Consider the following 23,421-nt stretch of genomic DNA (forward strand, 5'->3'; position numbering starts at 1 on the left):
GTTTATTCTCGTGTTACGCAGCACGTTTGAGCTTCAGCAAGAACCAATGAGGTTTATTCTCGTGTTACGCAGCACGTTTGAGCTTCTGCAAGAACCAATGAGGTTTATTCTCGTGTTACGCAGCACATTTGAGCTTCCGCAAGAACCAATGAGATTTGTTCCCACGCTTCAAGCAGGTTTGGTTGAGTTTCTGTTTATGTTCGCTGATCAATGTTAATATGTGATTAAAAAGGCAAAATTCAATCCGTTCATAATATAAAGTGATTGTGCCTCTTCAGAGCATTTGAATTAAAAGCACTCGATTCATATTAATTCGTTTTATGATCTCTGTTAACTTTTTGAAGCATCAAACTGGTAGTTGCGTGGACTGTCAATGGAGGGACAGAAAGCTCTCAGATTTCATTGAAAATATCTTCATCAGAGTTTGAAGATGAACAAAAATCTTACAGGTTTAGAAAGACATGAGAGAGTAATTGATGATACATAAATATATATATATATATATATATATATATATATATATATATATATATATATATATGATTTTTGGTTTTAATTTTTTGGTGAATTAAGTAATTTCTGTCCCTCCATTAAAAGTCTATTCATCCAAAACTTGTTTTGGTTCAAGACTTTCATAAAAGGATTCTTAAAGAAAGAGCTGATCAACCCAAGTCTTCTGAAGAGACATGATGCGCAAACCCCACTTATGAATAATGTAGATCATGGATATAGACAAGCTGAATGCATTTACATATTTAATGTGAGGATGAAATTTTAATTAGCAGATAGGCTAATCTCAGAATACAGTTGAGGTTAACTGCAGTTTGCACAAGTTTCGACCTATGTGTCAACAATATTCAAAAATATTATTGATTGACTGAGAACTGATCAGAGCTGGACGATGACATTATTTTTTGCAGAACTGCTTTATAGATGAAATCAAGTAATTTAATAATTGATGATCTTTGATTCTTTACAACAGAACTGAATCAACACCGAACTGACTTCAGCTGAACAACAGCCGAAATGCATACATTTTCTCTTAACACTGTAAAGCTGCTTTGATACTATTTTGTAGTGTATTAAGCGCTATATAAATAAAAGTGACTTGACTCAAAAACCTGAAATGACCCAAATTCAGTACAGATCATTTCTGAACACTCCATACAGTATTATCCTAAGTATGTATTTCAATACGTGAGTATTTCAACGCACAATAGCCTAATTTAATGTAATCTCTAGAGCTCATTGTGCTCTATGAAAAGCCATAGTTTTATTTAGAACAGGTAAGGGTTAAGTTACAAGTGCGACCCACATTTCAAAACCAGTCATTAGATATAACTAGGGGTGCGAGGTATGATTATGATGATGGGTATGGCAGTTACTAGCATATAAAGTTATTTTAGCTAGATATCCAAAGTAAAAATGTGTTTGTTCTAAATATGTTGTTGAATTGATGTTGTAAGCAGTGTCGGGTAACACAAGTTATGTAATCGGATTACTTTTTTCAATGGATTACCTTCAAATTTTACATTTCAGTTACTTTTTCAAATAAGTAACACAAGTTTATTTGTTCTCCCATTTATTAACTGACACATACCCTGTCCCCATATTAAGATAAATTACACTACATATGAATTTCCTTCAGCCTGAGTCTTATTTATTTCACTTTTTGTGTGAAAGGACCTATTTACATTTGTTTTTTTGTTTTTTACATTTTACAAAATTATTAAAACACAAACAAGCATGCCCAGCGCAGATGAGAAAAAGTAACATAATGCATTACTTTCCATAAAGCGTAATTAAGTAATGCAATTAGTAACTTTTTTAGGGAGGAACGCAATATTGTAATGCATTCCTTTTAAAAGTGACTTTCGCCAACACTTGTCGTACTGCACTCTTTTTATGTCGCAGTGTAAACATCTAAAGGGACTCTTTTCAAATGGAAAGGATCTGTGTTATCGGCAGTGCTAATAGGGTTGTTTGGTGTCAGCACAGCAGTTTGCAACCTCGGGCTAACATTCCACATCTGCTGACATTGTCGCCGTGGGTCTAACCAAAACAGAAAGCCTTTGGGTTTGCTCAGCTGTGCGACAGGAAGCTTAACGCAACCCTCATTCTACTCTTCAGCTCCTGTAAGGGGACTAGTTGTTTGTTCCTGTTCCCAGCTCTGTGTTCTGGCCAGCCCTTTGTATTCTTACCTCCTATCTCCTCCTGCTTTTGATGTCATGATATTCTCGCCAGGATAATTGCAGCTCTATTTTGGTTGCCGGAGCTTCCTCTTTCATTTCGAATGCATGGGAGGATGGGGCACAGGATATAAACAGAGCTGCGTGGATACAGACATGTGCTGAAGCTTTCTGATCTGGTTTATTCAGTCGAGCTCCGAGTAGAAATGAGGAACTGAGAGGGAATGAGTCTTCTCTTTTGACTGTCACAGTGGATTCTTCCTTTCTAAGAACCACATTAAAAAAGCTGACTGATTTAATTTGAAATTAAAAACAGAAATGATCCATTTTCAAGAGGCTTTGCGTTGTGTTAATGGGTTTTAAACTGCATTTTTCATGTATTATTGTGAAATGTTATTACAATTTAAAATAACTGATTTTGTTTTTGTATTTGAATATATTTAATAATATAATTAATTTCTGTGATGGCAAATGTGTCTCATGATCCTTCAGAAATCACTTTAATATGCTGATTTGGTGCTCTAGAAACTTTTCTTATTATCATCAATGTTGAAAACTTTTATGGAAACCATGATACATTGTTTTCAAGATTCTTGAATGAATAGAAAGTACAAAAAAGAGGGTTTGTACCGTCATAACCTAGAAAAAAATGTAAATGAGCAATTTCCAGGAAAAATCATGGAAATTTGTTTCACAAATAGGCCTATCCGTATAATAGAATGTATGTTTGATTATTTTGTTTAAACAAATACTTGCCATTCGGTCACTCAGTCACGTGACGTTATGTTCTTTGCACAGTCACAGCTGGTACAAACAAATGGCATTAATAGTCATTGATTTTAGATATGCTATGATACATTTGAACATGGATTTTTATTCTTATTATACATAGACTTTCATGGAACAGTAGATCATGAATATTTGCCTCAAAAGTCATGGAAATGTATTGGTAAAAATGTGTATGAATGAACCCTAAAAAAAGAATATAATTATTTGAAATCAAAATTGTTGTAACATTATAAATATCTGTACTGTCACTTTTGATCCATTTAATGCATCCTTGCTGAATAAAAGTATTAATTTCTTTAAAAAAAAAATTATTTACCTGAGCTTTCTGATCTTCTCTGGTTGTGTATAAACTGTAGTATATGGTATAACGGTGTCTCAATCAGTTATTTTGATTTTATTTGCTTTTCTCGAATACTTAATGAAAACTTTTTTTCTGGATTGACAGGTTCTATCAGATCCGAGCTGGTGTGAAGGTGCCGCCACGGATCCCGCAGAGGGTGGAAGCCAGTCTGCTGCATCCCATCGGTAACCCCCCCCCCCTCATACACCTCACATAAACATGACTCATTCAGTCCAATGGTATGGTTGATGGTAATCAAGATAATCAAGTGAGATGCTACGTTATTTTTTTTTTTTTAACAAATAGAAGTCTGTGTTTAACCTTTATAAAATGTTGTTTGTGAAACTAAATTTTTAATGACTATTTAAAGAACATCTAATTGGGCTTAAAACTATGATGCTAGCTGTTCTATAATGTAATTTAAGTTTTATTGTATGTTTCTGGATTGATGATCCCTGAGACCTCATCCTGTTTTGCCAGTAGAATAGACTGTATTTTGTAATTTGTTAAACATATCTAATCAGTTTCACTTTTCATTTGAATTTTGCGACTTATAAAGCGATGTTTAAATTACATATGGAAACTAGAGTAGGAAACGGCAAATGAAAATTATATTATTGAAGTTAAATGATCATTTTGCCCCAAACGTTACACACATGGGAGGGAAAATGTAAATTTAAATATGGAAATACCATTTTACATATTGCATTGCCATTTTGCATATTACATTTCAAATTGAAATTTGCTACCGAAATGCTTCAATGCCTACAGGGATTTCTTCAGGCGGTATTTTGCATAGGAATGCAGCTTATCTTCACCTATGAGGTTTAAACGCCTAACCTTCCCTTTCTAGCATAGTTCTTAAAGCTGTAGCCTTCGGGTCTCTTTAAGGGGTCTAACCTTACCTTTCTAACATAGTTCTTAAAGCTGTTGCTTTCAGCTCTCTTAAAGGGGCCATGTTTTTCCTTGAAATTTTTTTTCCTTGAGCTTTTGACATATAAGAGGTCATCATACTATAAAAATATCCTGTACGTTTCAGAACTGAAAACTTCCTTTATTAGTCCATAAACAGCTTTTATTGAAACTGAGCCCAGAGAATGACTCGCTGTGGAATGTGGCTATAGGTGAAAAGACCGCCTCTGCAGAAGAAAATCAACTCCTACTTCATCATTGCAGCTTTGGCCCTTGCTTACTGGCAATGTTAAAAAGATGACGAGGAGAGAAGAGCGATACAGAATCACTGGACTAAAAATAACATAACCTTCCAAATGATATTAATGCTAGAAATGTGGTTATTTTTCAAGAATGTGAATGTCTCAGTTGAGCATTATTTAATATGATTTGGGATATCAAACTCTGAATTCTTTGGTAAATCAGTCGCAAAATCAGGCACAGGCTTTGCAAACAGACTTTTACGATATGGACCTGACAGTAATGCGACAACATGTAAGTGTTAATTCTAATGCCTGATTTCTTGCCTGATGCCTGAGAACTTCACATTGTTTCTCTTAGTAGGATTAAAATAATCTGTTATTTAAACTGTCATTAAATTATATATATATAGAAAGCGATCAAAGAACGCTCCCTTTACAATGGCTGGAGCTGTCAATCACACAGCGAGAGTTTATCAGTGACTGAGTTCTGGACTGTCACTCCAGTTTTAAGTCCGTTTTATCATCAGTCTTTGGTTACATAATCAATTAATCTCTTATTTACGGTACACTGTTTGTTAGTTATGATGAAAGAATTTGTTATCGTGCAGAAATCGAGTTGCAACGATGAGATCACTGCATTCATGCGCTAAACATGTCTGTGATCGGCTACAATGCTCATCACTGCAACCTTTCATACCTCCATACTTCCATTATAAGTGCACCTCAATATGATACAATAATGCAGTTCATGACCCCTTAATATTACATCAACGTTTAGTTCAGAGCCCACAGTGATTGACACAGTGGGATGAAAGAATCTTTTCTTGCACATGCTCGCTTTCTGTTGGAGTGTGTAATGTCTTTCCTGTGGTGTAATGTGATGAGAAGCATCATTACCTTTTTTTCTTTTCTTTTTTTCTCCATCCACATCCTCTCCTCATAGAAGTATCAGGGCAGTATGAGTTGGAAGTTTATTTTATTTTATAATTTTTTTTTAGCTTTGTGTCTGAAAAGCATGTGTAGTGTAGGTTGACATCGATAACCGTTCGTTGGAAGATGCGCAAACACTTATGAATTTTGATGTTAACACCATTGATGTCAAACTTGTATTGGTTCAATTTAGTTCAAGAGAAAGCAAGAGTTTTAGACGACAGAACGATTTAAAACTGTAAAAAATATCTGCTTATTTCTGTTAGGTCAACAGGTTTTTTTTTTTTGGTTTTTTTTTTTAATAGGTTCAATTTCGAAGAGTAGCACATCTATCTGAGCTTTTTAGAGCCCTTCTAATGTGCGTTTTCTCTCAGGTTCAGATCTGGCTTTCCCAGCAACAGTTCAAGATGATGTGGGCTGCAGCAAAACCTTTCAGATCCTTTACAAAAATGAGGAGATTGTAGTCAACGACGTCCTCGTATTCAAAGTGATGATGCTGCTAGATGCAAAGAAGGTGAGCGACTCAAACAACAGTCACACTATGAGTTCTGTGATCAAATCTACCTCTGTATGCATCACTAGTAATGGTGGTTATGGTATATTTTCCCCTGCAGGTGGAAGAGTCCTTAAATGAAATGGACTTTCAGCTGTCTTTGGACTTGTTTTTCACCGATGGCGACTACTCGTATGTAGACGAATATCTGAACGCTATTTTCAGATTTTACTGTTGCCTATATTGAGGGTTAGACAATTGTTTCACATATAAACGTGTTTGTTTTTGTCTGTTTAGGCCCGAGGACCCTAGTTCTCTCCAGAGCATCAGCAGTCGAACGCTGCGTTTGCACTTTAGCCTCCACAGAGGCATCCACCAGCACGTCAACGTCATGTTTGACTACTTCCACCTGTCTGTCATCTCCGCCACTATCCACGCATCGCTGGTGGCCCTGCATCAACCTCTTATCAGGTCAGCAGTAACGGAGACAGAGCACAGTAGTCATTATGAATATGTCACAAGTGAAGACAGTAGGTTGTGAGCTTTAAAGACTACTGTGTTTTGCAGGACAAACAAACATCTATGCTTTATACACAGAACAATGCAAAATTAACTTCATCACACTGGCCAATGTCGAAAATGTCTAATATAATTTAAAACATACACTACCATGCAAAAGTCTGGATTCATATATTATTATTATTATTTTTTTTTTTTTTTTTTAAATAATACTTTTATTCAGCAAGGACGAATTAAATTGATTAAAATTGACAGTAAATGACAGTATATAAAATATTTCTATGTAAAATTACTTTCAATTCATCAAAGAATCCTGGAAAACAATGATCAGTTTTGAAAAACATATTAAGAATATATAATGTTTTTGACGTTGATAATAATACAAAATATTTTTTTGAGCACCAAATCAGCATATTACAATGATTTCTGAAGGATCATCTGACACTGAAGACTTCAGCTTTACCATCACAGGAAAAAATTACATTATAGTGAAATAGAAAACAAAGAAAATGTTGAATACAATATTTTAATTTGTAATAATATTTCATAATAATACTGTTTTTGATCAAATAAACACAGCCTTGGTGAGCAGAAGAGACTTTTGAACTTGAGTGTATTTTTCATTTATTTAAACAAACCATCTTTTCATTGACAAAACATACTTTCAAAAGGTGCACGTTTTGAATATTGTGCCTTTATTTTGAAATCAGTAGAAATGCGTGTGCTGAATTTGATTGTCCCCTCAGTTTCCCTCGACCAGTTAAAAGCACCTGGCTGAATCGTAACGCTCCGGCACAGAGCAAAGACTCTCTCATCCCACCACTGGAATCTGTGGTGTTCGGCACAACCTACGTCAAGCAGCTGTCACCAGATGTAAGACACACACACACACACACACACACACACACACACACACACACACACACACACACACACACACACACACATATCCTCACTCACCTGAATCAACTAGCCAAATGAGTGCAGTGTCTTTCGTTTTAATCAAATTAGTCAAAGGGTGCTCTCACATCTGTAGTTCGGTTCATTTGGGGCAAGGAATTATACATTAGGGTCTTTCGCACCGGAGGAACCTTTTTTTCGCACTGCAGGAACTAGGACCGATTTTAGTTCTAAAACTCTTTTGGAGGAACTAATTTAGCTCCTACTTCAGAGTAGGGTCTAAACCAGCACTATAGGAACTTTGCGTGATGTTACTGTTCGCGGATTGGCCGAACGTACGCGAAACACCAGCACCTGCCATTTAAAAAAAAAAAGAGCCATGTAAACACAGATTATAGCCTATATATATTTACTCCAGAAACTAACTCTATGAACATGGAAAACAGTGATAGACGGGCCTCTTAACCTTTACGCTAAGGAGAAAATGATTATGTTAGCTATTTCTGCTCAGCTAGCAACACTGGATATCAACCACACGGCATACGCTTATAACTTTTCATATACTGTCTACTTTTATGTATAATAGTTCTATCTAATAACGTATTAGACAGGACTGTTGGTCAGATCGTAACCTAATGAACACGGAGAATGCGAGCACTGTTTGTTTGCTCAGACTGGCGTTCTCAAAATAAAGGTCCTCCGCACTGTCAAAATAAAAGTCACAGCAACGAGCGCGTCACTTCAGAGTTCCTACTGGCGGTGCGAATGCAACGGGAAAAGGTTCCCATGGGAACCATTAGTTCTCGGGGAACCACCCTGGTGGTTAGTTCCTAGAACCATCCGGTGCGAAAGCCCCTATTGTAGCATTTTCAGTCGTTTTGGTTCCTTTTCACATCACACTGAACCGCACCAAGCGGAAGAAACTAACTCTAATGAGATTCAACCGAACTAAACGAGGCAGGTGTGAAAGCACCCAAAAACACTTTGCTGACGTTGCATTTAAAAAGCAAAGAACAGCCGCAGTGATTTTCTCATGATTATCAGTGAGAGCTTTAAGGCTGTCCATAAATAGACGTCATTATGTAACTAAAAGGCTTGAGCAGGTACTGTGCAGTTAATGAGATGATGTGATTTTTACATTACAACAAATCTCTTGAGACCCTAGTCACATTACGCTCCCATTAAGGTGCCTGTCGGACCATAGTGAGCTCTAGAGTTCACTAAAACTTTATTCCTTCATTGAATAGAAAACCCATCTCAAATGTAATAGATTGAATCTCTAAGGGGAACTGGCTTTGAGCACAGTGCAAAAACTCTTAATGCTTTTTCTTTTCACACAACGTTTAGTGATGCATAAAGCTCTCTTTTCTGATTTCCAGGGCAAAACCTTCCTGGTATCGGATCAGTGCCTACAGCATGCCTTCAGCCTGCACCAGAACATGTGTGCCAGCTTGCTGCAGGCGTATCAGGGCCTGTTTTGTTATTTAACCTCCCTGACTAAGAATCTGCCCGCATCCCAGCGATTGGAGCTAGGTATGTAGTCCCATCAGAACTGAAAGAATAAAATTCTTGTTTCCAACCTGAGTTGGAAGACTGAAATTATATGAACATGTATACACCACTTCAATCATTGACCCTGTATAAGGCATTTAATTTACATGTTTTGCTTAAATATTTCAGAAGGGTGTTATTTTAACCAAACTTTCATTACTAAACCCAGTTTAAGCAATATACACTACCGTCCAAATTTGGGGACCAAAAATTGTATTCACTTTATTTAGCTAGGATGCATTAAATTGATCAAAAGTGACAGTAAAGACTTTCACATTGTTAAATTTTTATTTTGAATAAATACTGTTTTATTTGAACTTTCTGTTAATTAAAGACATTGTCATCGTTTACACAAAAATATTAAGCAGCACTGTTACATGTGGAACTGTTTTCAACAATGATAAGTAATTTTTCTTGAGCAGCAAATCAGCATTATTAGTGATTTCTGAAGGATCATGTGACTGAAGACTGGAGTAATGATGCTGAAAATTCAGCTTTGGTATCACAGGATGGAAGCTTGTTTCCGCAACTGAATAAAAAAAAAAAAAAGGTAATTGCAACTTTTTATCTCACAATTTTAACACTTTTTTTTCTTATTTTTTTTCTTTCAGAATTGCATTATGTAAAGTCGCAATTGCGAGTTATACATTCAGAATTGCTGAGGAAAAAAAGTCAGTCTTGGACATTATAACTCACAGTTGCGAGTTTACTTGAGATATTAACTTGGGAAAAATTGCTAGAAAAAAGGTGCAATTATCTTTTAAATTGTTTTATTCCATGGTGGAAATAAGCTTCTATAATCACAGGAATAAATTACATTTTAAAAATATATTATTATAGAAGTTATTTAAAATTTTAATAATATTTCTCAATATTATTGTTTTTTCTTTATTTTTGATCAAATAAATGCAGCCTTGGTGAGCATTGACAAATATTACTGACCCGAACTTTGGAACAGAACATCAGAAGAAATATGTCTGGTAAATTTGTACATTATTTGAATGAACTTGAAAAAAAAAAAAAAATCTAGCATCATATATCGTTTTCTCTACGGAACCCTTGGAAGTACCTTCAGAGAAGCGTGTTGACCCCGGGACTCATTTTCTTCAGGAGTTTTGGAATCATTGCTCCATAATATTTGTATATTGTGATTATATTCAGTTTTGTTTAATTATATGTGATTTATATTTATTATATTTCAACTTTTATATGCTACAGTTTAATTTTGTTTAATTATATGTGATGATATTTACACTTTTATATGCTAAAGTTTTTTAACGCATATTTTTTTGCTTATTGTCTACCCCTACTGTCTATATATATATATATTATGTTTTTGTTGTATATGCATTGTATTATTTTCCTTCACATATTGATTTTTATTTTAAATCTCATCAGAGCCCATCACTGAATACTCACCCTCTTATACTAATGCATCCACTCACTTCTTAGAGACTTAGGAAGAGCTGCTGTTCTGGACATTTAGCTTTTAATGTCTTATTTACCAGAATAGTGTTAGTGTTTCTAATAAGCCTTTGTCCCTCAATTGTGCCTCTGCTCTCTTTCTTATGTATGTATCAGCAAGCAGATCCTTTTATCTCCCGCTTTTGTTTTTGTCTTTAATACAAATCCCTTCAGAACTTTCACTGTAAACTCTCTCTCACTCACTCACTCACTCACTCACTCACTCACTCACTCACTCACTCACTCACTCACTCACTCACTCACTCACTCACTCACTCACTCACTCACTCACTCACTCACTCACTCACTCACTCACTCACTCACTCACTCACTCACTCAAAGCTAAACTACTCACCCTTGGCTGCTCCTGACCGAATGTATCTAGTGACTGAACTTGCATGTATTTAAGGGTTCATTTTAAGCTCAAACAGCAAAAGGGGAGAGTGAAAGTTTTAAACGTGCCTATATGTGCAATCCCACCACTAGCCAAGCCCAGCATGCAGGTCCTTTATGAACGAGTTCTCAGAAGACCTTATCCTCGAGACCAAAGGCACGTCTACATAGGTATGTCCCTCCAAAAACCGAACCTCAGCTCCACACGCCTCTTGCCTTTCATTTGTGTCTTTTTTTAGCTCTATTTCTTTCTTCTGTTCCCCCTAACTTGGACGTTTGTCAATGACAAGTGTCCTTCAGTGAGGGAGTTCTTAGCTCAGTTTAGTTCTTTTTTCCTTTAGCAGTATCTCAGATCTCAGGCTGACTTTGGATCAGTCTAAATGCTTGACATTGCTGGTATTCTCTGTCCTCTGATTCCTCCTACTTCCTGTGCTGTCGTTCCTCTAGCTCCCTCTCATGTGCTGCCAATCACAGGCTCTTCAGACAAACCCTTGTCTCTCATTCACTCCATATTGCTGCTTTAGAAACAACATTTTCACTCAGCTGTCTTTTTTTTTTTTTTTTAGAAAAACTTGATGTGGAGGTCCGACTTAATGAGCTTTGTGAACAAGTCAAGGTATGTCATGATTATCAAGCGAGGTCAGTATCATAGGTTAAGACTTTATATATATATATATATATATATATATATATATATATATATATATAGAATGTATGTGTGTGTATATTTTTTTCATTCTGTTTTACATTATTTACATGTGAAGAAACATGGAGTGGTCAAACATACCTAGGCCCCCTAGTGGGCCCCGGACCCCCTGGTTACCACTGTTTTAAATAATTGTATATATATATATATATATATATATATATTTAATTATGTAATATAAAGTTTTACTGATTCTAGACTTGAGAATAGAATAATCATGTATTTTGTTTTGCATCCATGAATTTTCAAGTATATATAATTCACTGGATTATGCAAAAATTGGCATTACAACTTTTCATGTATAAATATGTTTTGTTGAATTGCCAGCTAAAATAAATACATTGTGAGATATACCATTACTGTAATATAAAATTACTCGTACCTAGGGATACACAATATATCGGCCAATATATGATAATTTTTTATTTTATTGTTATCGGCCCGATAAGAAAATTTGGCAGACATATTAAGGCCAATAAATAATAAATTATTTCCTTCACCTGAGACGCTTCAGATGCGCACTGTTCACCATGATGGTTTTGAATGGCTTGAAATATTATTGGAATCCCTTCAAAAAAGGAAAATACAGTACAATATGTGAAGTGCAAGTCATATAGGCTACATAAAATAATGAGAACATTATAATTGTGTGCTTGGGACATGACTTTTAATGGTGAGACTTTTGTTTTTGTAATCAGGCTCTCAAAAATGATTAAAATTTGGATTTAGATTTATCGGCCAATATATCAGTTATCGTCTTTCAAATATAAACAATTATTGTATTTGCCAAAATTGTAATATTGATGCATCCCTACATGTACCATATGTTAAGGTTAATCATACATCCCTTTGCTGTAGTTGTTGCTTGGCTTGACTGGTGCCTCATGATGGTTTACTGCAATCATTTTTATATTTGTTGCAGCAGAAGGCAGAGAGCCCAGATGAGTTGGCTGAACTGGTGAACATGAATTTGGCGCAGCTGTGCTCTCTGCTTATGGCATTGTGGGGGAATTTCCTGGAAGTGGTGTCACTGAATGAGCGCGTCTCTGCGCTGTTGGCCCAGGAGCACCACACACTACGGGTGAGCTCTGAGATTACTTCTACCATATGCATATTATATTTGCATACTTGTATATTTATGCATTGCATTTGCATTATATTTTGACACATTTTATGCCACGAAGATGCATGAAATTGTTTTTGTTGCATAGTAAGAAATGTCTGTGCAGAGTATATTTTTGGCTTATTTTGAATTTATCTTTTTTAGGTGCAAAGATTTGCAGAAGCTTTCTTTTGTCTTGAACACCCAAGACAGAGTGCGCTGGCCTACCAGGAACTGCAGTATGTCTTAAAATAGCATTACTGTAATGTAGTTATTTAGCATGAAGAGTACATGTCTGGTCTCATGATAATTCAAATGAACTACTTTATTCAACAGTGCTCACAGTCACCAACAGATGACCACAGCTATTAAGAACTCTTCCTACTTCCTGTCCTTACCACCTCTTCCTGTTGAATGTGCTGATCTGGATGGGGATGTGAACTCACTACCAATCATCTTTGAGGACAGATATTTGGAATCCATTACTGAAGGTATGTTTAATGGCACTCCTTGATCGATTACATGATAATCTTCGATTATCATTTAGGCCATTAGCTCGTGAGAAAAAAACACGATGCACAAAATTGATTTTGCTTTTAAAGGGAAAAGGCACATTTTGAAATTAATGTTGGAGTTTTGTGGCTTTTAATTTAAAAATGTATTCTGGGAAAATGTATTGACTCATCTTGCACTTCTTTACAAATGCTTTCTACTGTGAGAAAGGTGCTTCACCTAAGTTATTAATACCACATGTGTCTTGCTTATGTTTTGTGTCACAACCATTGATAAACAGTTTTTGAAGTGCCTCAATTATGCCAGCTTTCAAGTATACTTTTGCTAGACTACACAAACAAAAGCAGGGGTTATCTGTCCTGCTTCTGCAATGCCGCCTTCCTGCATAGTTTAGCTTCAAACTATCTGGCTAGATGTTTCTAGTAATCGTGAAGACCTTGGCTAGCTGTGTTTTATTGGGGTTGTAGCTAAATTCTGCAGGACCTTGTCCCTCCATGAGCAGGAATAGACCCCTGAACTAAAGGGTATAAACGAAGGGTAAAAAGGATGAGACCTTTATTTTAAATCCATTTTATGTTAGTTCATGATGTCTTTAGAAAACACTTGGTGTGGCATAGTGGTTATAGCTATGTTTGGTAATGAAAAGCTTACAGAACCTTCATGGGGCATTTCAGGAATTATCAGCATTATGTCCTTAATCTCAAATTGCACCAGTGGAACCTTCCCTGTATTAAATGTACTGTTGTCACTTTGGATTAATATGTCTGCCAAATGTCCACTTGCTTACTTTATTGTTTTTACGCTGAAGATCGTGATGGTCCATGGCTTGGTCTCCACAACAACAGAAGTGGCTCTATGTCCACTAAAGCAGAAAGGTCCAACTCAAAAGACTGCATTGCTAGTGGATTGGGAGCTCTTGGTCCATGCCCAGATAAGCAGCAAGCTGCCCTCGCCACCGCTTGGCCTGAACAAAATGAGCCTCCCCTCAAATCCAAAGCCAAATCCATCAAGCTGAAGAAGAATGCCAAGACTGAAAATTCCAAGAAGCTGATCAGGCAGACCTCGAAAGACTCTGTGGTCCTCACAGGCTACAAGAACTTGAAGGTTCCTCGTGGGGAACCGACCACCAAGTCCAAAGAAGTTGATGCTCAGTGCAATCCGAAAGACGATCTAGATGATATAGGCAAATGCATCCTCCAAAATGAAACCGCAACCACGCATTGTGCTAAAGACTGCACCACAAGCGACATTCAAGGTAACGTCAGTGTCCAGAGCGACAGCTTTTCCAATCTTTTGAGTTTGCAAATGCAGGCTAGGCCCCAGGCAGGTACTGGAGCAGAAGCCGCACAGAGTGCAGCTGCCAGAGTTGATTTAACACATCCACCTGCTGGGCTCAGACATATTGATGTTAAACCAAGCGACAAGGACCCCTACCAGGGCGATAAGGTCACCATTCTCGTACCCCACCACTCAGATCCAGCCGCCAGGAGGGATGTTCCAGAGATTACACAGACCGATTTCTCTGAGTTCAAGAGTCGAGTTGGGGATGGCCCCACGTTCGTCGGAGCTTGTGGAGCTACACTGAGGAGTGATTGTGTTCCTCAAGCCTCCTCCAGGCTCTCAGACTCCGGAATCGAGAGTGAGCCCAGCTCTGTGACTCAGCTAGCACCGTTTTCTCCTTCTCCTTTTGCTGCTTCTGGCCTCGAGGCACCTACAGAGCTTATTCCACAGAGCACCCACCAGAGACCACCTCCGCTCAGCCCTGCCTCCAGAGGAACCACCACGTTGGAGGGCCTCAATCCAGAGAGCACCAGCGGCATCAGCGGAGTCCAGTCTTCCCTTACCTCCATTAACTCCCTCCCCTCGGATGATGAGGTGGAGACCGAGGACACTAGCAGGAAGTCCAGCATCCTGGTGCAAGAACAGAGTCTCATCTTTTCAGGAGAATCTCACAGCCTCCTGCAATCGAGCTCTAGACTTTTGGCTCAACAAAAACCCTCCATCAGTCATGGAGATGGGCCTGTGTCTCACGATGAGCACTCTGCTCTCCAGTCCTGCTGTGAAACTTCTGCTCCCGACAGGCCGACGGGATCTACCGAAACAGAATTTCCAAGTGGTGTAGGTCTGGGGCCGGAAGCATGTAGTGAGCCTCAGACGGCCGCCCAGTCCAGTACATCAGTCACTAGCAGCACGGACCTGGTGAAGAAAGGCTTTGTGGAGAACTACTTCGGCTCTCGCTCTAGCACTGATATATCTGAGATCAGCCCATTGGAGACGGCAGCCGTGACGCTGGGGATTCAGACTTGCCCCAATGCTAATGGCGAAGAGGATGAGGAAGAGGAGCAGGAAAGCGAAATGATTGAGAACGGTTACTATGAGGAGACAGACGCGCTGGTTTATGTTAATGGACTCCCAGGGGAGGAAGGAAGGTGTGAGGATGGGGGAGCAGAGGGAAAAACCCATTTTTATGATCACCTGGGTTTGGAACAGCTTCAGGAAACATACATTCCCTCAGCCGGCCTGCAGACACGGCCTCCTGGACCAGCTCCAACCAGCAACGACCTGTGCTGGTACAAGAGTGCCCCTACTGCTCAAATGACAGCGTGAGTTTTCTTTTTTCCCTTCCCCTTTATTTTTGCGGTTTCCATGCTCAAGGAAAAAAAAGAAAAGGATTGCCGTGTTTACTTTCTTTATACATGATTCTCTTTTTTATGTGTGATTCATCAGTGTTTACAAATGTGTGGCTGATTTTTTTTTATTTTTTTTTATTTATTTTTTTATAAATCTCTTATTCTCAGTTTTCTATTTTAGTATATTTAAAAATGTAATTTATTCCTGTGATGACTGAATTTCCAGTCTTTAGTGTCACATGGTCCTTCATAAATCATTCTAATATGCTGATTTGGTGGTCAAGAAGCATTTCTTATTATTAATGTTGAAAACGGTTTGTGAAAACGAATACATTTATTTCAAGTTTTTAAGAACTCAGCATAAAAAAAAAAGAGGAAACCCTTTGTAACATTATACATGTCTTTACTCCCTTTTGATTAATTTAATGCATCCTTGCTGAATAAATGTATTAATGTAATTTTTTAACCCCAGTGTAGAAAAAGATATTTGTCTTAATAATCTTTCATCAAAATTCAATGACTTGATCCGCCTCTAAAACTTTTTTTCCCTGACAGATGTAATCTAGGTCACACTAGGTGTACTGTATTAATATTAATGTTGACCAGTAGCCATATAGCTATTTTTGACATTGTTTTAGCCTTTATAAAAAGACTCTTGTAACTGCCTTTATAAAATATTTGCGGTAATTAAAGGTGTTGCAGTAATTTAATGCGAATTAATATAAATTACAACAGTAATGTCAAATTTGAGAAATCAAATGCTGTTTCACATTAAGTTTGGATTCTGGTAATCCAAAGATATTTTTGGAAGTACATTTAAAAGCAGAAGCATTAAAAGCAAGGAGTTCATGTTTTTTATGCATAATACATATAAACCGTGGATTGCAGATGCATGAGCTAATACCTGTGTGTGAATCTTTAGGTTTCTCCAAGCAAAAGAGGAGTTGAAGCAACTAAAGTTGCCAGGGTTCCTGTACAGTGATGTGGCAGATCTGGCGTCCACTGTGCCATATTTCAGCATGGATGAAGATGAAAACTGTGATGAGGGCATACACCTCATAGTGTGTGTACATGGCCTGGATGGTAAGCAGTCACACTCTTCTGTTTCTTTCAATTGAATAAGTTCACATTGATTTAAAAACCTTTTCTTTAGGTAACAGTGCAGATCTGCGTCTAGTGAAGACTTATCTGGAGCTTGGTTTACCTGGTGCTCGGATAGATTTCCTAATGTCAGAGCGCAATCAGGTAAAACGTCCAATGAACAAGCACTGGGTTTGAGGGGCGGTTTAGAATGAATAAGGTTCATGTACTTTTAATACGTACTTTTTAAAAGTATATATAAAATCACTGGACATACTTTTTAACAAGAAAAACTTCAGTTGGTTTGGAAAATAAATTGAACATTTGAGACCGTGTTAAAATTTGATATGTTTTGAAACTTTAACCTTGATTTTCTTGGGTTTTTATTCAAGAATGACACATTTGCAGATTTTGAGTCAATGACGGACAGACTTTTGGATGAAATAGTGCAGTACATACAAATCTACAACCTCACAGTTTCCAAGATAAGGTAAGAACTTTTCCTCAAACGCAAATATACGAGAAAGTTAAACTCGGATATGAGGAAATCACAGTATTTTTAGAGATCTACAAGCATGATTTAAACTTCAAGATGTTTTTCCCCTTTCCCAGCCTTATTAATTGATTTACCAGGCTTTTTTAATACCTTTTTGAGCGCATTTTTATCATGTAAAGTATTTATTTAAAGTATTCACATTGAATCAATTAAATATTTTTATTTCAAAACACGATTCAGGGCCAATTATTATTTATTTTTTTACATTCATTTGACCTTGTTGATTGCTTAGACCAGCTCATATTTTGAAACTCTGAACTAAAACGCATCTAGCCTTAGGGTAACTGAATCACTGTTGTCCTTCTCAGTTTTGTGGGTCACTCTCTGGGAAATCTGATCGTTCGCTCTGTGCTGGCGAGGCCCAGGTTTAAGTGTTATCTTAGCAGACTCCACACGTTTCTGTCTCTGTCTGGACCTCATCTCGGCACGCTGTACAACAGCTCGGCCCTCGTCAATACCGGTAACTTATGGTCATGAACTCAGTCATTTATGAGCCACTCTACGTTAAACTGTATTAAGGAACCACTGTCATTTTTTCCTCTGTATCAGGATTGTGGTTTATGCAGAAGTGGAAGAAATCTGGCTCTCTGCTGCAGCTGACCTGTCGTGACCACTCAGACCCACGCCAGACCTTCCTCTATAAGCTAAGCAAGAAAGCAGGTGAGTGTCATGTCATTCTTAGTGTCAAAGTCAATGTTTGGATTTCTCCATATCTAATCCCTCAAACTCCGTTTCAGGTCTTCAGTTCTTTAAGAACGTGGTGTTGGTGGGGTCCCTTCAGGACCGTTACGTCCCTTATCACTCTGCCCGAATCGAGATGTGCAAAACAGCCTTAAAGGACAAACAGACTGGTGAGAATTAAAGAAACAGTTCCAAAAATATATATTATTACATCATTTATTGGCCCTCATGTCCAGTATGAATTTGACTGCCATTCAAAATAGTGCTTTTATTCCGCAATGACGCATCTAATTGGTCAAAAGTGACAGTAAAGACCTTTATTTAAAATGTAACTTTTTTTGCATTATATCCATGAATATGCATGTATGTTATTTGGCATATAAAAAAATGTACGTGTACATTTTGTGCTAAAATCGAATAAAATTTGATCGCAAAAATAATGTTACAAAAAAATTATATTTCAAATGAATGCTGTTCTTCTTATCTTTCTATGAATCAAATAATTCTGAAATGTATCAGTTTCCACAGCACAACTGTTTTCAACGTCGATAATAAGAAATGTTTTTTTGAGCTCCAAATCAGCATATTATTAAGATTTCTGAGGGATCATGTGACACTGCAGACTGGAGTAATAATGCTGAAAATTCAGCTTTGACCTCACAGATATCAATTACAAATAAAACATATATTAAAATAGAAAAGTTATTTGTATTAATATTTCACAATATTATTTTTACTGCATTTCACTACATTTTTTTTCTCTTACTGTATTTCTTTTTTTATCAAATGAAGGCTCGGTGAGCTTAAATGATTTCTTTCAAAGTTGATTTAAAAACCTTAACAACCTCAAACTTTTGAACTCTCCATCTACTTGTGTGAACAGGTCCAGTGTATGCCGAGATGATCGAGAACCTTCTACTCCCTGTGCTTCAGAACAAAGACTGTAACCTGGTGCGTTACGATGTCATCCATGCGCTGCCCAACACCGCCAACTCCCTGATTGGCCGGGCAGCCCACATCGCCGTCCTGGACTCTGAGATTTTCCTGGAAAAGTTCTTCCTGGTGGCAGGGCTCAAGTTCTTTCAGTAACCTTGCTAGATCGGAAGCGAATACCTCACTGCAAACAAAAACATTTTCTGGTTATTTTTTTCCCCTCACGGTTTTAAGTATGCTCTTGGAGGTAAAGCAAAATATATCAGTGTTATTTTTGTTGTTGATTTTGTTTCTATTTAGTCTGTTGTGAATGTGGGATTTATCGTTTTTATTTTTCTACTGCAATTTTTTTAAATAATTTGAATGTTTTATTCATTATTAGGAAAATCAAACCTCCTTATGGTATTTTTGTTCAGTGTTATTTATGTACAACGTTAATTTTTACCATTTTCGTTTAACAATTCATTCTATTAAACTTTCTTATGCTGAACTGGAAATGTAGCTGCTAAAAAAGGATGAACTATTTATTCGGGATGGAGATCCAGGTCATCTTCGTGGTGAAAGCACGTTCACTTGAACATTCTGGCATCTAGGGTTGGCTGGCATCCGAACTGCATAAAACATTGTTTTCTATTAAGAAAATGCCATTTGACTACACATTTTTTACAAACCTTTTTTTTATTACAATGTCAAAGGCTTCCTGGACCTGGACGAACGTGATTGTAGCTGAAATGAAGCACCCTTGGACCACGTGTTGGTTTTATACGATGTCTCTGGTGCCCATTGCATTCTCATGCACAATCTCTCAACCCAGCCTGGTGTTGGGTGGAGGAAACACACGCTTAGCATGCTAGCATTTTCTTTTTATTTCAAGGGATACAGGTGACTAATTAACAGTGGGCCAGGTGTGTGGGATAGACGGTTAGCCAGTTTAAAACAGCACAAATCCTAGTAGTCAGATCACATAGTTTTGGGAAAGTATTTATGTACGGTTTCCTATAGAGGAGTTCATTTGATGCTTGTGTGCAAAAATACTTAAAAAACAAACAAACATTGAACTTGTCCTGTTTTTGTTAAAATAGTTTTGTAACATGGACTACACATTTCATTAAATGTATTCGCAATAAATGTTTTTGTCCTCTTTGAATAGAAGCTTTGTTTTCATGGATCAAGTCTACTTTATTTGGAATAGTTTCAAACCTGTGGAAGCTCATTTCCATAATAGTAGGTTGGTATACCCTCATATCTCACAAATATGACTTTAATTTTACCAATTAATCCCTCTTTTTTTCTTTTCTTTTTTTACTCAATTATTAGGTAATATGTAACAATACAATGAAACTTTTGGCCCTCAAACAAAACTGCATGCATTTTTGCGGAAGAACATTAGCCGCGTTTCCATTACCCTTCAAATTGCGCAAATTGAAATTGCGAATTGAAAATACGCTCAATGGAAACACGTCAATTTCGCAAAAACTCTCGTTTATCGCAAAAAAGTTTTTACGCTCGCATGAGGAGGTTTTTCAGCCAATTCGAAAAAGGAATATTTCGCAAAACTGCAATGGAAACAGTTTTTGCGCATTTACAGTCACCTGACTTAGAAGACGCGATGTGTTTGGGGTCCAATAATTATCATCATTATTATAACATTTACTAGGCTACATATTTAGATGACGCTTTTATCCAAAAAAGGAACAAAGCAATTCGTCAAATGTCATTCATAATACGGGTTAGACAATAATAATACAGAGCTGAGATTATCACAAATAAACACAATATTTTGACGCATATCTAAGGGTATGTGTGGAGTGTGGAGCGCGCACTATGGCACGGAGGCGCGGGCGTGAACACTTGCATTTTCCTATTAACAGTGAAACAACTTAATATAGCCTAGGCCTACTCTATAATTTCTGGTCATACAGAAAATAATAATACATTATTTGTAACTACTTTTATTTGTGTAAACAATAACAAGAAAATGTTGTGCTTTTGTAAAATAAAATAAAACAATCAGGCGCGTTTTCATGATCTCCGTGAACTGGAGCGCGAGAACTGAAACAAAATATAACCTATGTAGGCTAAAGCTTGAAATGTCCACTTTAAAACGAACAAATTCGAATCGAAAGCTAATACATTTTGTTCTGATTAAGTAATCCGTATGAAAGGTGCATTTCTCTCTAAAAGAGCATCTGCTTAACAGCGGAGATGGAGATGTTTTTAGCCGAGTTAGAAAATAGTTTAATCATAGCTATTAATGGCTCTTCTTATTCAGCACTGCGGGAAAATGTCAATTCCAGGTTCTAATTTGGCCTTAGAAAACCAGTAAAATCGACAAGTTTTCCATATTAATTTGTGAATATTTTACATGTTTAATAAAGGGGAAAAAAGTCATTAAACAAACATCTGAAAATTCGTCGATATTTACTTTTTAGTGCAGCAGTTGGTATAGCCAGTTTAAATTAAAATTGTGGTGTTCAACTTTGCGTTTTAAAAAGACAACCGTTTATTTTTCGTTTTTCAATTACGGGTTTAAAAAGGAAAAAACGAATGGACACAAAAGTAGCCTACATGGATCGTTTGGAATAGGAGACAGAGTTCTTTATTAAATTCATAAAAGAAACAATAATTAGCCTATAGGAATACTGGATTCTAAACTTCAAAGAAATGCCACAATCAAAACCTCAGCGCAGAAATGAGGGTGAAACACCCAGAAACTCCTTATATTTCGTTTGGAATATAAGGGTCTTTCCCTGCCATTAATGCTTGGATAACACGTAGGCCTACGTCTCCTTCCATTAATAATAATAATGTCTAATGCGGTGGCTGTGAGATTATGTAAACCAACGTCCGCTGCCGTGATTTTTAGAATGACTATCGCGAGAGAAAAAAGGACGTTTTAGTCGCATAACATCGGTTAATGGAAACGCCGTCATTTCGCAATAGTTTTGTATCGATATTTAGATAAAAGCGCAAAACATTTGCGCAAATCTGTAATGGAAACGCGGCTACTGTTTTGTTCGTGCTTTGGCTCTACGTGACTGCGGGTGAATTTGGTTCTGTCTCATAACTAAAAAAGATTATTCTGATCATAAAACATTCACTACTAGGTTCAAGAGACATAACCACCAGTTTAGATGAAAGGAACTCAATCGGACTAGCTGAAGATGTGTCTGTAGCTTTACCCATTAATAGACACTGCAGCATACTTCCTGCGAGCTACAACAACCCATAATGAAATGACCCTTTACAATAGATAATGCTTTACACTGAACTCTGTTAGAGAGCTACATGTGGCAATTTATCTATTCAGTAAAATACCACAGATCTTGCCATCTCCAAAAAGTCAAGCCTGTCACGTTATCTTTGCAAGCAGACTCTCAGTCTCCGTGCAGTTTTTTTTCTTCTTCTTTATTTCTGGTGATTCCCTATTCCCCAAATTCAATATTTAGCAACTCCATGTTAACATTTTTAGTTGTGACAAGAACTAACCTCTGCCACTACCACGCACGCGTCAAGTAGTTCTCTAGTAGGCTATTCACAGATTTGACGAGAAACGCACAGCCAAGTGACGCATGATGTATACAATATCCCGCGACAACCATCCCGACAGATCTAAAATATTATAATACTAAGCTTATCAGGGTAAGACAAAACAGAAATGGTGTAATATTGACTGATTATTTACATTTTTGTTAGTTTTGAAAAAAACATTTTTTTGAGTAGGCTAGTACTTTTAAGTCGACCACAAGTGATCAGGCCTACTTGTGTGCTTTTTATTTATTTTAAAGTCATGCAGTAGCATTCTGAGAGGAACAGACAGTTAATCTAATCTAGGTTGTTTACTGAATGTTTTATGTCACACTAGACTGGTGCATTAATGCCTTATTTTAATGTGAAAATTAATGTTTTAATGCCAGTTTTGACAGATTAAACTAGGACACTCCCTCAACTTTTTTTAACACTGAGGACTGTGCTCCAGGTCACACAAGCACAGGTTCGGCAAGTTTATAAAAAGGTAACCCCCCCTAAATCAGTGGGACCTGATGGTGTATCGCCAAAAGTTTTAAGGTCTGCGGCGAACCACTGCCAAGTGTGTACACAGACATTTTTAACTTGTCTCTTACACAGGGAGTACCACACTTATTTAAGTCGTCTATTATTATACCAGTCCCTAAGAAAACAGGCACATCTACCCTGAATGATTTCAGGCCAGTTGCACTTGCATAAGTTCCCATGAAGTGCCTAGAGAAACTTGTAGGCTACTTAAACATATTAACTCTGGTTCCAGACACTGTTGACCCCTTACAGTTTGCCTACTGCCCTAATAGATCAGTGGACGATGCAGTAGCCATGGCTTTGCACTATACTCTTCAACACCTGGACGAGTAGAACATATGTAAGAATGCTTTTCTTGGATTATAGTTCCGTTTTCAACGCCATCCGACCTGGAAAGCTAATTGAGAAGCTGGTAGACCTCGGGGTCCCAACCACCACCTGT

General features: G+C 37.2%; 1 protein-coding gene across 3 annotated transcripts in view; it reads left to right on the forward strand.

Annotated features, from left to right (window-relative positions):
• The window catches only part of fam135a (family with sequence similarity 135 member A), a 28,518-nt gene extending 8,428 nt beyond the window's left edge, over nt 1-20,090 (forward strand). Inside the window, exons 4-22 of one of the 3 annotated variants that reach the window (XM_079634968.1) lie at nt 3,424-3,503; nt 5,777-5,916; nt 6,017-6,087; nt 6,193-6,366; nt 7,161-7,287; nt 8,694-8,847; nt 10,816-10,893; nt 11,289-11,338; nt 12,354-12,509; nt 12,696-12,769; nt 12,867-13,021; nt 13,852-15,646; nt 16,596-16,756; nt 16,827-16,918; nt 17,146-17,243; nt 17,618-17,769; nt 17,859-17,969; nt 18,047-18,160; nt 18,874-20,090. In XM_079634968.1, coding sequence (XP_079491094.1) covers nt 3,424-3,503; nt 5,777-5,916; nt 6,017-6,087; nt 6,193-6,366; nt 7,161-7,287; nt 8,694-8,847; nt 10,816-10,893; nt 11,289-11,338; nt 12,354-12,509; nt 12,696-12,769; nt 12,867-13,021; nt 13,852-15,646; nt 16,596-16,756; nt 16,827-16,918; nt 17,146-17,243; nt 17,618-17,769; nt 17,859-17,969; nt 18,047-18,160; nt 18,874-19,079 — 3,988 coding nt within the window. In that variant the 3' untranslated portion in view covers nt 19,080-20,090. Of the gene's footprint in view, nt 1-3,423; nt 3,504-5,776; nt 5,917-6,016; nt 6,088-6,192; nt 6,367-7,160; nt 7,288-8,693; nt 8,848-10,815; nt 10,894-11,288; nt 11,339-12,350; nt 12,510-12,695; nt 12,770-12,866; nt 13,022-13,851; nt 15,647-16,595; nt 16,757-16,826; nt 16,919-17,145; nt 17,244-17,617; nt 17,770-17,858; nt 17,970-18,046; nt 18,161-18,873 lie in introns of all 3 variants that reach the window. The other 2 variants (XM_079634967.1, XM_079634969.1) reach the window with 2 other exon arrangements.
• Nucleotides 20,091-23,421: the final 3,331 nt, after the last annotated feature.

The sequence above is a fragment of the Phoxinus phoxinus genome, assembly GCF_949152265.1.
Source record: "Phoxinus phoxinus genome assembly, chromosome: 14".
NCBI lineage: Eukaryota > Metazoa > Chordata > Actinopteri > Cypriniformes > Leuciscidae > Phoxinus > Phoxinus phoxinus.